Below are 13752 nucleotides of genomic sequence, written 5' to 3'. Positions count from 1 at the left end.
TGTGTGTGTGTGTGTGTGTGTGTAAAACATCAAACACCTGGTTATTGTAAAACTTCGGGGCACTTCTGGGCACTGTGTGGATTATTTAGAGGCATCTTGATTCAGTCCATGGCTCCTCTGAATGATGAGTTCATGAGAACAAAGTATCCAATCCAGCTCCGTTTTCATTCTGTAACTCACTTGAATAATAGAATTAGGTGCTCGGTGGCCCGCTAATAGCATGAGAAAAATGCTGGGAGGAAGGTGCTAAATACTTTGGGCATCAGGGTAGCCATTGTGAAAATCAAATGAAGCAAATGATTGGCTAAATTTTCAGTGTCATCAGTTTACATTGGTGAGAAAGGAAGTCACTGCTTTTTGGCACATAGTAAAACCTTGATTAATTGGAATCCATAGGGATGGATGGGGTTGTTAATGAGAATACTTTTGGCTACTGACATGCCGCTTGTAAATGCTTGTATCCACTCTTAAGTCTCAGGGAAGTAGCCTCTAATGTTTGAGGGTCAATCCAGATGCAGAAAAGGTATAGGAGAAAGATCTAGCTGCAGTTATCACTCGGCAACTATGTAAAAACTCAATTCCTCGAGGTCTTCTCATTTTGGACACCATTAAAGTTTCTCATCAATGGAAGTTTGGAACGGGGGCTGACAATTCAGGCCACCAGTTCAGTGTATTCTTGTTAATCAAGGTTTTACAATAAAAGGCCTTGCCAGTGCCTGGTAAAATTACGAATAGAAGTTGTTTTAAAATTTGCTCCTTTGAAAGTGCTCTGGATCAGTGTTTCCAAACCCATATTATACCGCAGACTGGCAAACTAGCTTTTCTGCCAGGATCCCAAGGGATGGAGAAGGAAAGAGAAGAGCGGAATTACAAGCATTGTCTCTGAAGAAAAAAGTTTTGGCTTGCCTGTCTGTTGCTCTGTGGTTGGGAAACACTGTTCTTCACCTTAAGATGCCCATGGTATCTTGGTTGTGCAAAAGCCGATCTCAGGAGTTTCAGTGTCATTTGCATGCCCCTTGGGCCATGGAGAAATCTGTTTTCAGGTCTTCTCTTGTACTTACCCGAAGTGCCTCTTCATGACTTGGTGTCTTGGTCTCTGAGAAAGCCCCTATTTCTTGTTGCTTGGGTGATGGCTACTCATCCATTGTAGCCTTGAAGAATATTAGGAACCAAAGGAATGGCAAGTAAGATGGGTTTTCTCATGATGACAACCTGGATAACAATTAGACCTACCTGAACCAAAAACAAGGCTAAAGAGAAGCCAAGTCAGGGATTCACACACAAGTAGTATCACAGGTGATGCACACGTTCAAATACATAAAAGTCCTTTTGCAAAGTCTCTGTATGTGGTGACCTATTAAAGAAAGACCCCATTTAACTTGAAATTGATCTTTCTCTTTGCTTTTCAAGTTAAGTGGGGCCTAGTTAAATCAGCCACCACATACAGAGAACATTTCATCACTCATACAAGTAATAGAAGTCACTCCCACTCACTCAAGAAACTTCTATGAGCAATCATCACATCCTAGAAAAAAATAGAACCAAACAAATTATATCCTGTCATCTCAGTGGCTGGATGGATCTGATTTCTTACACAATTCAACTGTGGCAGATGGGGGAGTCTCACAGGACACCCTTGGGCTTTTGAAAGCCTAGGGCACCAAAACCTGTATAATGGCCTTCATATAGAAACCAGTCTGGCGTGTGGGGAAAGGAAAGGGTGTGGACATGGAGCCTCTGTCTGGGAGTTTAAGAAGGGACCCAAGTTAGATCAAAAATATGGGCAGTGCCCTAAAGTCTTTCTGGTTCCCAAAGCTGCCAGGCAGGGGAATAACCTGGTCATTCTACTTTCTGTGTGTCTCGTGCTCTCTCTCCTCAGTAATAAGATAACAGTCTTGCCGATTACTCGTCACTAAGGGTACCCGGTTGTGGTGACATTGAGGCTGACCTTGGAGTCACCGCCCCCGCTGCCGCACTCTCCTTTGTCGTACCACCATTTGTTTTTCAATTTGTCCAAGAGGCCTTGCTCATTCAGTTTTAATACTGCCAGGTTAACAGCATTTCTTGAAACGATAAAACATAACTTGTAAGAAAATGCACAAATGCTTAGGAAATCGTTAACGTATAAAAAAAGGAGCACAAGAGGACAAATTGGCTAAATTTCACAGAACGTGGAGCTATAAAAATGTCTGTACAGCAAATACAGGGTTAAATATTGGAAGGTGGCATGGAGGATAACATTTGCTCAAAACTGAAGTGTGCGGGATGGGGAAATTGTCTTTGAGAAAAAAAGTAACAAGAACACCACATCCATGCAATTAACATTCGTCACCATAACTTGGCTTTTACCATTTAAATTGAAAAAGCCGTTGAACTGTAAAATTAAAACAGCAACAAACAGTCAGAGAGGACAACAGAGAGAGAGAGAGAACATTAAAAAAAATGGATGCATTAAATAGATGAAACCATAATTTACCGTCTTATTTAACTCCATGGAATATTGTAGATTTTAAACTTTTAAAAGTTACCTCAAAATCCACAAGAAAGAAAACGACAACAAAATGCATCAGGGTAGGTGGAATACTATAACAACACGGATATTGTTATATTATTCCACCCACCTTAATGCTGAGCCTTTAGGGGTTGCCACACCATAGCCTTTGGAATCCAGATTTCCACCAACTTTCATCGTATCACACGGCTTTCTCTGCTCAATGTACTCATTCATGGTTGACTCCAGCAGGAAGGCGAACTTTCCCTTGGACTTCCGAACTCGGGCTACCCCATCAGCTGTTGTTTTGGTAAACACAGATGGCTCTGCGGATTTCATGTAGGACCACATTTTCTCATACACAGCAATTTTGGATCTCTGCAACAAACAAGATAACAATTCTTTGCACAGCCAGCTTGGACATTGCAAAGGGACATTTGTGCAGTAAAACATATTTGTCTTTTACATTTTAAGTTTTATTTGTGTGTGGTGTGGTGTGGTGTGGTGTGGTGTGGTATGGTGTGTGTGTATGTGTGTGTGTGTGTGTGTGTGTGTGTGTGTGTGTGCCTGTGTGTCTGAGTATTCAGGCACCCTCAAATACTACAAGAGGCTGGATATCAGATCCCTTAGGGATGGAGTTTCAGGCAGTTGTGAGCTGCCTGACCTGGTGCTGAGAACCAAACTCTGGTCCCTTAGAAGAACAGCAACTGTTCTTTTTTTTTCGTATTTTTAAAATTATTATTTCTTTATTTACATTTCAAATGCTATCCCGAAAGTTCCCTATACCCCCCCACCCCTGCTCCCCTACCCACCCACTCCCACTACTTGGCCCTGGCCTTCCCCTGTGCTGGGTCATATAAAGTTTACAAGACCAAGGTGCCTCTCTTCCCAGTGATGGCCGATTAGGCCATCTTCTGCTACATGTGCAGCTAGAGACACAAGCTCAGGGGGTACTGGTTAGTTCATATTGTTGTTGCACCTACAGGGTTGCAGCCCCCTACAGCTCCTTGGGTACTTTCTCTAGCTCCTCCATTGGGGGCCCTGTGTTCCATCCAATAGCTGACTGTGAGCATCCACTTCTGTGTTTGTCAGGCACTGGCATAGCCTCACAAGAAGGCACTATATCAGGGTCCCTCCAGCAGAATCTTGCTGGCATGAAGCAACTGTTCTTAACTGGTCCCTAAACATGTTTTATTACAGCCCACAGTCTCAAAGCCATGCTCATTTTGACTGCCCACACATTTTTAGACACCTGACAATGTTTTAAAAATAGATTTCTCCAAATTGTGGTTATCCTTGCTAATTGTGATGCTCCCTGCTATTTTCAAATTCACTTAAAAATTCTAGTCATGCTTAGCTAACTTGGTTTCATGGCCCTACTACCTGGTTATAGTTTGGTTTTGAAAAGTGTTTTCTCATTTGAATTTTCTGCTAGATGAAGAAATCTCCCCAAGTCCCCATCCCCATCCTAACCCCAGATATCCTGCTGTATGTTTACCCTGAATTTGCCTGAAAAGGGTGATTGAAATGGTATGGGAAGAGATCCATTATGCTAAGAAAGTGCACCCTTGTTTTGAGGCAATCTTTTGTTTTTTTCTCTAGAACTTCTTTCTTTGGCCCTACCTGCTAGAGCTATGGAAAATAATTCTGCATGCTATTCTTCATGTTGATCCTTCAAACATTGCAAGGGCTTTATTATGTCCCTTTCTGATCTCATTAGGTTACATTGTATTGGCTTTTGCTGTTTCCAAAATTCTCAGAACTTTGTTCTTTCAACCATAAGCTCATTTGAATTTGTGATGTCTCTTTTAAATTGGAGTGTTTTGAAATAAACCAGGTACTACTGAAGTATGACCATGATAGAATAAACAAAATGTTTGCTTTCTGTCATTGGAGCATTATTTTTGAATAATGAGGTTTAATGTTACATTAGTGTATTTAGTCATACATCTACCCTGCCAACAAATATTTATTGAGCACCTATTGGAGTTGTGAGGTATGTAATAGGATGAATAGTGTTGTTTCCATTCAACTGGAAGTATCACAAAAACTGTTAGCTTTTTTTCTATCAGTCCAAATCACCCGTCTTGACCTTCTCAGGTTGAATTTATCCTGTTAAAGTTCATTTAAGATTAGGTGGTGCTGAGAATGTGTAGCAAATAATGTCTGTAGCTCTGCATGTGTCCGGGTAGAGAATATAAAGGAAGAACGACCACAATGACCCCAGAACTTCCACTTGGATTGGTAGCTACATCCTTAGGAAGGAGAACTCTAGATAGAAGCTGTAAGATGACATTTAATTAGAGGTGAGGGTATGTTAAATCCCACAACCATATACCATAATCCTTCTGTAAGCTTTCCTGCACCCATCCTGGCTTGTTTGATAAGTTGATTACTTGCTCATTTCTGGATTTTCATCACCTACATTGAACCTTTTAATTTTTCTTTTGTTATAATACACTCCTTATTTCTCCAGCTCCTGTCATACTCCCCTAACATTGTATTCTTTTTGAGACTTGCCTAGGCTTATGCAAATGAATTCTGGAATTCCCAGAGCTGCCTCCATGAAAATTAAGCCTCATGTTTATGGCAATTCGACACTCACAGAGACCCTCATGGAGTCACCGAAACGGCACACGGAGATAGAAACAGGTTTAGATTGCATAAAGCACAAAAGAAGGAAGCCAGGATAGCTAAACCTAAATGAGTGAAAAGAAGACTGATAGAAAATGAGTGTAGGAAGAGAATCAGGTCAGAGTCTGTAGGTCGTGATTAAACAGTTTGGATTTATTCTACATGAGATAAAAAAAATGTTGGAAGATTTTGAGGAGGGGTGTGTGTGTGTGTGTGTGTGTGTGTGTGTGTGTGTTAGCATCCAATTATTTTTAAAAGATTACTCTGACTGCTCTGTAGAGAATGGGTTAGAAGGTGGGCCAGAGTAGAAGCAAGGACATTACTTTGAAGGCTATTCTAAGAGTTCAGGGTGGTCAAGACTAAGATAGGATCAATGGAATAGGAAGTAAGAGGTTAGGTTCCAGAGTTGCTTTGAGGAAACAGAAAACAAGTCTTTCTGATGGACAGCTCCAACTGATAGGCCTAAAGATAACTTCTTATAAAATATTTCATTAGAAAGCCTGGCTCTTGCTCCCACTCAACCACTGGACACCTAAACTAGAAAGTTCGGTGCTAATTTCCCCTCTCCCCTTCACTCCCTTTGTTCAGAAATGCTGGGAAACATGTCATCTCGAGTCTATCCACACTGCTGTGGTTGTTCTCTCTAGGGCATGCCATCTACCCTTTCTTCTTGACTCAGTTGTCTGCCCATTAAATTGAGATCTCCTTGCTTAAATTTCTCTATTCATCTGATCCTTCTAAAGTGAAAACCTAATCTTATTACAACCATCCTAATAATTCTCTACAATTTTCTTTAAAAATTGTAGAGCAAAATTTAGTCTTCTGTCTGATAGCTCCTCCGATCCAGTCATACTGGACTACAGACCATTCACTGAAATCAGCCATATTGTTTCATGTCTTATGCCTTTGATTATGTTTTTCCTTCTGCCTGAATTACCTCATTATTCCTGAAACATTCAGAACCAGTGCTATGTCTTCTAATATCTTTCCTGTTCCCACAGAACTACTTCCTTGATGGTTGCTCAGTCTTTTGCTGCACAGCCTGCTATATTATGTTAATAAGAATTGGCTGCATATCTGCCTTTCCTCTTGTTATTTAAGGATTTCTTGAAGACAAAGTCTATGCCTTATTCCTTTCACTAGCCATGTTGGCAGGTAGCACCATTTTACTCATTGTGGTCTCTAATGATACGTTTATTTAATAATAAACTTAGGCCTGGTCAGGGTGAAAACCACATTATTGTCAAAAGATAGCAAGATGAAGCGGGGTGCTGATGGTGCACGCCTTTAATCCCAGCATTCTGGAGGCAGCAGGATCATGTGGATCTTTGAGTTGAGGTCCAGCCTGATTGACAGAGTGAGTTTCAGGATACACAGGGATATACAGAGAAACCATGTCTTAGATGAGAAAAGATATTGAGATGACTAAAAATGTCCACCACAAATCAAAGTTTGTCTAAAATGATTGGACCTTGTCTTTTGCTAAACCTATCAACCTACTAAATAAGGATATATACTTAGCTTTGCAAAACTATTTTTAATACTATTTAGCAGCCTGACTTGATGGCACACACATGTAATTCTGACACTTGAGAAGCTGAGGTAGGAGCATAGAGAGTTCAAGGCCAGAAAAAAAAAATGGTACTTAATCTGACTTTGTATCTGCCCATACCTACTAATTCATCATTAATGCTCCTTTAATAATCAAAGTCTTAGAAGAATTAAATCTGATTTGTAGAATTGTATGTTCATGTCATATATTATTTTCATCTGGTGTTCTCTAAGTATTATAATGAAGTACCTTGCCATTAAGTGTAACTGCAACTTCCTGGCTTATTGCCCCTCAAATTAAGAAAAAGTAAATAATTCAGGTACACATAAGTATATGAAAAGAATTTGATAAGACATGTGACTTCTAAAGAGTTTAAAAAATTTAAGCATCTATAATTACTTGAAATTGACCTATTTGTTTTTCATAGTCATGCGTGTTTCTCTTCTTGTCAATGATACTATTGACATAATTTGGTCTTTATTACCAACTTGTACTTTCTTATGTTTTTTTTTTTACCAGAAAAAAAAGCCTGTTTTAAGAATGGTTATATAACCCTTCAATCTGCGACTATACTATATTTACAACTTTCCCCCTTATTGTCATTAAAGACAACACTGTGGTGGGCATGTCTTTTTGTGTAGATAGATTTTGTGTATTCTTTGTTTTTGCCCAAGCAGATATGATTGTAAAGTATGCTCGGAAGGAGGAGGTTGCAGAACGAGGAGGTTGCAGAACAATTTGTGTCCTACATTATTAGCAAAGCCGCCATTACGATCACAGATAAATGTATAAGGCAAAGGTAAGGAAGTCCATGAACAAGCATGCTGTGTTTTGGACTAATTTACTTCACCATTTAGTTGAGTTCTTTGATTGTTGATACAGAGTAAAAGATTTATTCCTTTAGGTAATGATGCCTTTCTAGGAAAATAAATGGCAGTACTCGAAGTGGGTACTTTAAATGTATGTGCTGTACACATAGCACTCACTAATGGATACAGTAATGTCAAATCAGTCGGTGGCAGAAGTGATCGGGTCATGGTTGATGACTAGTTACTGGAGGTTAGAAGCAGGAGGAAGAAATGACTCAGAAATGAGGAAAATTAAGCTGTGGCATTTATCTTCTTAACTAGTATTTAACTGATGGCATGACATTCACATAAAAAAGAAGAAAAAAATAAATTTAGATTTTTTTTTCATTTTTAAAGACTACTTTTTTGGCTGAAATACCAAAGGCATAAAAGGGATTGAATGCTAGTTCAATCATCTGAACTTCAATTTAAAAAATTATGACAGGATCTGTAATAACAAGTTCATTTTTCCCAACTTGCCACGATTCATTTCCTTCATCCCATACAGCACTACAACGTTGTCTCAAAAAAGGGGGGAAATAGACTCACTTATATAGCTAGGCCATGAGACAGCACTGCTAGGTAGTTAGCAAAGGAAATTCGAAGAAGAAATACATGAACAGAGGAGGAACAGATTAATTAATCCACAAGAGCAGATCAAGTAGAGCTCTAGCATTAATGACTTCTGCAGTCACAGTTCTAAGTATTTGCATGCAATAAAGCATGAAGGTCAAAGATGTAAATTGTGTGTGTGTGTGTGTGTGTGTGTGTGCATGTAGATGAAACTTTGAATCTGAGGACTTGCAAATCTGTTATGTGGAAGCCAGTGATTAGTGACTCACTTGCCACTCAGGTCTGCATCTTGCATCTATTTGTAATAGTGGCATTTTTTCCTAGTTACTGTAATCCAGTGGTGCTGCAGCAATAAAAGACATTTTTCTGTAGACAAAAAGAAATACAGCATGGCTCTGTAGTGCTATGGTAAGATCATGGGGAATATGGAAGGGTTGGACAAAGGAAAGGAAGAGGGAGATGATGGGATTGTAATCTCAAAAGAAATATATATATATAGTGGCTATTCCTGGTTGTCAACTTGACTATATTTGAAATGAACTACAATCCAGAATTGGAAGGCTCACCAGTGAACCTAATCTGGAGACTGGGAGATAGAAGTTTCTGATCTGGATCTTGGTATGGAGATCTTGAGACACAGTGGTGATTGAATCCAGAAGATTAAGNCAGGGAGATCTCCGAGTCCAAGATCATCTGGGATTAAAAGTGTGGTGGCACACACCTTTAATCTGGGCTACACCTTCTGCTGGGGACCATATAAGGACATTGGAAGAAGGGAGTCTGGCTCTCGCTCTTTCGCCTTCTTTCGGTGTGGGACTCAGCCACTGCTAGATCCTTGGACTTCCATTCACAGCTACTACTGAACCATTGTTGGGATTTGGACTGCAGACTGTAAGTCATCAATAAATTCCTTTACTATATAGAGACTATCTGCAAGTTCTGTGACTCTAGAGAACCCTGACTAATACAATATATATATATATATATATATATATATATATATATATATATATATATATATATATATATATATATATATATATGCATGGAGCCAGAGTGCTTGGGTTTGAATCCATTTTGCTATGTGTATAAATTATCTAGTTTCTTCATCTCAATTTATTCATCTGTAAAATGCTATGGGTTTTAAGCATCTACTTCAAAGAATTATTGGAAATTAACAGGTTAGTTCATTCTTAGAATGGTGTCTAGAACACCTGAACTGGAAAGAAGCATGTCTTTTTATATTAAAAATGGAGAAATATGCTTTAGTGGCAAAATATATTTCAATAGTATTATAAATTACTTTAGTCCCTTATTTGGAGAAGTATGACTTTGTAAGTGCTATTATATGGTTGAATATTATTAGATATCTAGGTATATTACTGCAAATGTCTGTGGTCTGCTATTAACAAAAACCATTATCAAGTGACTTTTGATTTTTGGACTTTTGTTGGTGGAGGAAACAGACACACACACACACACACACACACATACACACACACACACACACACACACACACACACACACACACACACAAATCTGCCATGGCTTACATTGGAGGCCAAAGGAAAATGTACTTAATTTGGTTCTCTCCACCATTTGGGTCCTGGAGATTAAATTCAGGTCATCAGGCTTGGTGGAAGTGCCTTTATCCACTGAGCCATCTCACCACTCTAATTCCCCCTTTTAAAATTTATGTTTTATAGTATATTTGAGGCTTATACATTAAAACTTCCATGAACAAGAATGGTGTTCCTGAGGAAAACTATTTAGTATAAATTTCTACTTTTCCTATTTGTTAAATTGGAATATCTACTTGGTCAATAGAACATCCAATTGTTGTCAGTAGAACAATATAGTAGCTGAGATCAGAGGTTACTTCAAGGCCATCTTGCTCAACTTCTCATCCAATGAAGCCTCCTGTGTTCAAATTCTTCTGCTGATGAGGTACTCTTTAGCTCTTATGAGGCAGGTTTCTTTGTAATGGGGAAGGTCAAACTGAGAGAAACTTCTTTTTGTGGGGCTGACCTCTGTAATAAAAGGCTCCCTTATCCTATTTCTGCCTTCTGCTTGAATCAAGCAATTCCTTTTATCTTTCATCTTTCCATAGTAGTTAGCACCAATTCTTTTGCATAGAAAAGGTGATCCCCAGACAAAGTTGAGCCCTTCTGAGTAGGGTTCATATCTTTTTTTTTTTTTTTTTTGGTCTTTGACATCTCAGAATCTGGTGATAATGCATAGCATGTACTAAGCAACTTCACAGGATGTGTCTGTGGAATGAATGGAGATTAGAGTGAAATGCCTATTCTGTCTAACTCTTCCCACTTTTGAGAGTAAAGGTTCACTCTTTCTCACATAATAGTCTGAAATTTACCATCTCTAAGTTACCTGCTAGTTACTTCATTTGTAGGCTATATATTTAAGGACCTTCCTTTTGGTTATTTGACATGAATTCCAATCAAGTCTCCTTTTCTAGTTATGATGGTCCAGATCTACTTTTAGTTTTTCAAAGTCTGCTCCTAAAATGTATTACCAGAGTTGACCACAACTCTGCTTGATATAATGCTATTAGCATAAAGGGAACTATCTCATCTCATGATCTGGATATGAGAACAGTTTTTCCCATTAACAGGCATTTGTCCTCATATGGATAATCTAGAAGTAATTGGATGAAAAAATCAAACAGATCAATAAATCGTTGTCAACAGAAACAAAATATGCAAATTTGTTTTATGGAACTAGTTTTCTATCTACAGGACAAATTATTATGTTATTTCTTAGGAGACTAGCTTGGGTGTTTGTAACTTCTCTATGTCCCAAACACATATGAAAAAATAGTTTGAAAACATAGTATGAAGGGATAGTCAGGGAAAATGTCTTTGAGCACTTTGTGCCTCTTCAGGAGAAATAAACTTTATTTATTTGGTGACTACTGTTACCAAACCGTATTGCTTTGTGTACAAGACTAGCCTTGGATCTAAATGCCACAAAAGGGTGAGATTTGACTTTGGAAAGCTCAGCTTCTACTTCCTCCATTATATCAGAGACCCAATGTCACACCCCTTTTCTGACATCAGCCTTGACTATCATAGAGGGGTTCACTGATATAAAAGGGACTTCTGTGTTTTCTAAGGGATAGGTTTTTATTTGAATGGGAGTTTCATGTTCTCTGAAGGAATACAGGGTTCTTGACATTTTAAAAAACATCTTTTAGGACTAGTCTGTTATGTACAGGACAACAAGCAAGGGAAGTAAGATAAGAGTTTGAAGGACTCATTTTTTTTCCAGGCAACGTTTTACTTCATGAGCTTGTCACCCCCTCACTGGTTCACTTGTCCTGTGATGAGAAAGTACTCAGCCACCCACAATAATGTTATTAATGGGTATATGGATCAGTTTCATGAAGAAGCCAATGAATCCCATGACAGCAAATCCTATAGCTGTAGCCATGGCAATCTTCTGGAATTCTTTTCTGTCGGGTTTGGTGCATCTTTTAACCAGCCGAATTGAGTCCTTTACAAACTGCCAACTGGGCTCTACAAACGGCATTACCTGATCCATGTTTGTGGGATGGCGGATTGAGAGCATAGAGACACGTAGCTTAGGAGAGGAAGGACTCATTTTTATTCTTCTGACTTTATTATACTATTTGACAGATTAGTCAGTTTCATGTCTAGATTTAACCTTTCTTTAATTAAGAGACTGCAATGGTAAACTACCATATAAGTTTCTTTCTGTGTTGTTTTATCCTTCTGAGGTTTTTGGTTTTAGTTAGGATTCAGGTAGTATTGATAACTATTACAAATTCAAAAACGGTATCTTTGAGCTTCGTATTGTCTGGCCTGGGCACTTGCTGAATCCATGTATAATGTGAGTCTTTCCTCATATTTATAGACAAATACTACAGATCAAATACTGGGATAGGGATAGGTGACCCTTATAAGGTAAGGAGCTAGAAGGAAAGAGAGCTGATGATATGGCTGTCTGGAGATCTCTGCTCCTCTCTTTGTCTCACCCTCTTTCCCTTTCTTAAGGTCTGATGGGGTTAGAAGAGAGTATTGTTCATGTGTGTCCTTGTGAAGTGGGCAGGGTAGGAGACTGAAAGAGGTACAGTTAGGTGTGAATAGTATAGGCCTGATGTCAAGTTCTGTACATAGAAGCCTCACCTCTGTAGAAACATTTCTTCTTGTTGTTCATTTATCTTTTTCATAGAGTGCCTTACTAGCTAACCCAGGCTAAAATTCACTAGCTAGCAGCCTCCAGCAGTAGCCTGTTACAATCCTATCTTCCTCTCCAGAGTGCTCCTATTATACTTGTCCACCACCACACCAAGCTCCAGACACTCCTTAGTTGTGATTCAGACAATGGAAATTTCTAATAGTAGGGTCTAAGTACAGGAAGGGGAGAGATTCGTGGCATGACTTTTGCCCGTCACAGTGTTTCAGCTCTTTGCCTTCCTTATTTAGAGAGCCCTTTCCAGTTTTCACTGCTGGGAGCAGAAGAAAATTGGATATCTTTAAATGGTATATTGGCCTCTACCTTTCTGGCTGCCAAGGTGATTTTACACATACCATCATCTCAATTATGCACCCCAGAAGCTCTTTCAGGCAGTTCTAGCAGCTATTGTTCATTGATTGCTGGAACCCGGGAGCCAAGAACAGAGTCTGGGCCCAGTAGGGCTCAATAAATATTAGTGGAATGAAACAATGAGTTCAGGTTTTATGAATTAGGGCAAGAGATGCTAGAAAAGACATTAGCCTATCGATTTTATTTGTCTCTATCCATTTACCATAAAGTCACTTCAAATAGACAAGCCGGGAGGGGGTGGAAACTATGCTAGTTTTTCATATAAACACTGTCTTTCAGTTTTGCTTCAACCAATGTCTGCCTTGTGACTGAGTATTGGTAAGAAAAGGGTGAGGAGGAGAGGGAAATGCTTGCTGGGTTCTATCATTAGCTTTTCTACTGGTGGATTATGACTCTGGGTTATTTTGGGGGCTGGGCACTTAGATAACGTCAGTGGAATCAGACATCACTTTTTGCTTTGCCGCTGAGCTTTACCCTCAACTGTCTGTCAGGAACTCACTGAAAATGTCTTTGCCTAACATCTTCATGCTGCCATCTACAGTTCATGACGTGCTCTTTTCTACCCAAGGAGTGCTATTTCAGATGACTCCTTTCCAAATGGATCGTTTCAGCAAAATTTCCAGTGACCTCTTCAGTGTCCCTTGCAGGCATGCAAAGTCAGATTTCTATTCTGATTCAATTCACCTTTGGCTTCTTTTGCCAAGTGAGTCTAAGCCTATTCCAGTTGCCTGAAAGTAGCCTGCTTTTCTACTCCAATTAGTTGTCAAAAAGCTATCCTTCAATCAGCTGCGATAAAATGGCACTTCTAGCATTTTCTTGAGGTACCTAACTTTTTTTGTCGTTGCTATTTACGGTATTTTTTATTACTTGTTTGTTTTGCTTATCATAATGGGACAATATCATTTTAATGCTTAGAACAATGGATGTCACATAGTGTACCACCAATAAATGTTAATTTAATATCTAAATGAACACCCAAAATCTAAACTTAGGTTATTTTAAAATTAGGTACAGATTCTCTCCCTCTTTTCTACTTCTACAGCCTAGAGAGAGAAAAAAAATGATA

General features: G+C 39.0%; 1 protein-coding gene and 1 pseudogene across 5 annotated transcripts in view; both read right to left on the bottom strand.

The window, feature by feature from the left end:
* Positions 1–13752, bottom strand: part of Gria3 (glutamate ionotropic receptor AMPA type subunit 3) — a 267089-nt gene that overhangs the window by 22954 nt on the left and 230383 nt on the right. For 4 of the 5 annotated variants that reach the window (XM_029533969.1, XM_029533970.1, XM_021188553.2 and 1 more), the window contains one exon: positions 2622–2869. In XM_029533969.1, the coding sequence (XP_029389829.1) occupies positions 2622–2869 (248 nt within the window). Of the gene's footprint in view, positions 1–1948; positions 2064–2621; positions 2870–13752 lie in introns of all 5 variants that reach the window. The other variant, XM_021188554.2, reaches the window with a different exon arrangement.
* On the bottom strand, positions 11454–11668 carry LOC110314079 (annotated as a pseudogene).

The sequence above is a fragment of the Mus pahari genome, chromosome X, assembly GCF_900095145.1.
Source record: "Mus pahari chromosome X, PAHARI_EIJ_v1.1, whole genome shotgun sequence".
Lineage (NCBI taxonomy): Eukaryota > Metazoa > Chordata > Mammalia > Rodentia > Muridae > Mus > Mus pahari.
This window is presented reverse-complemented; position numbering and strand designations above follow the sequence as displayed.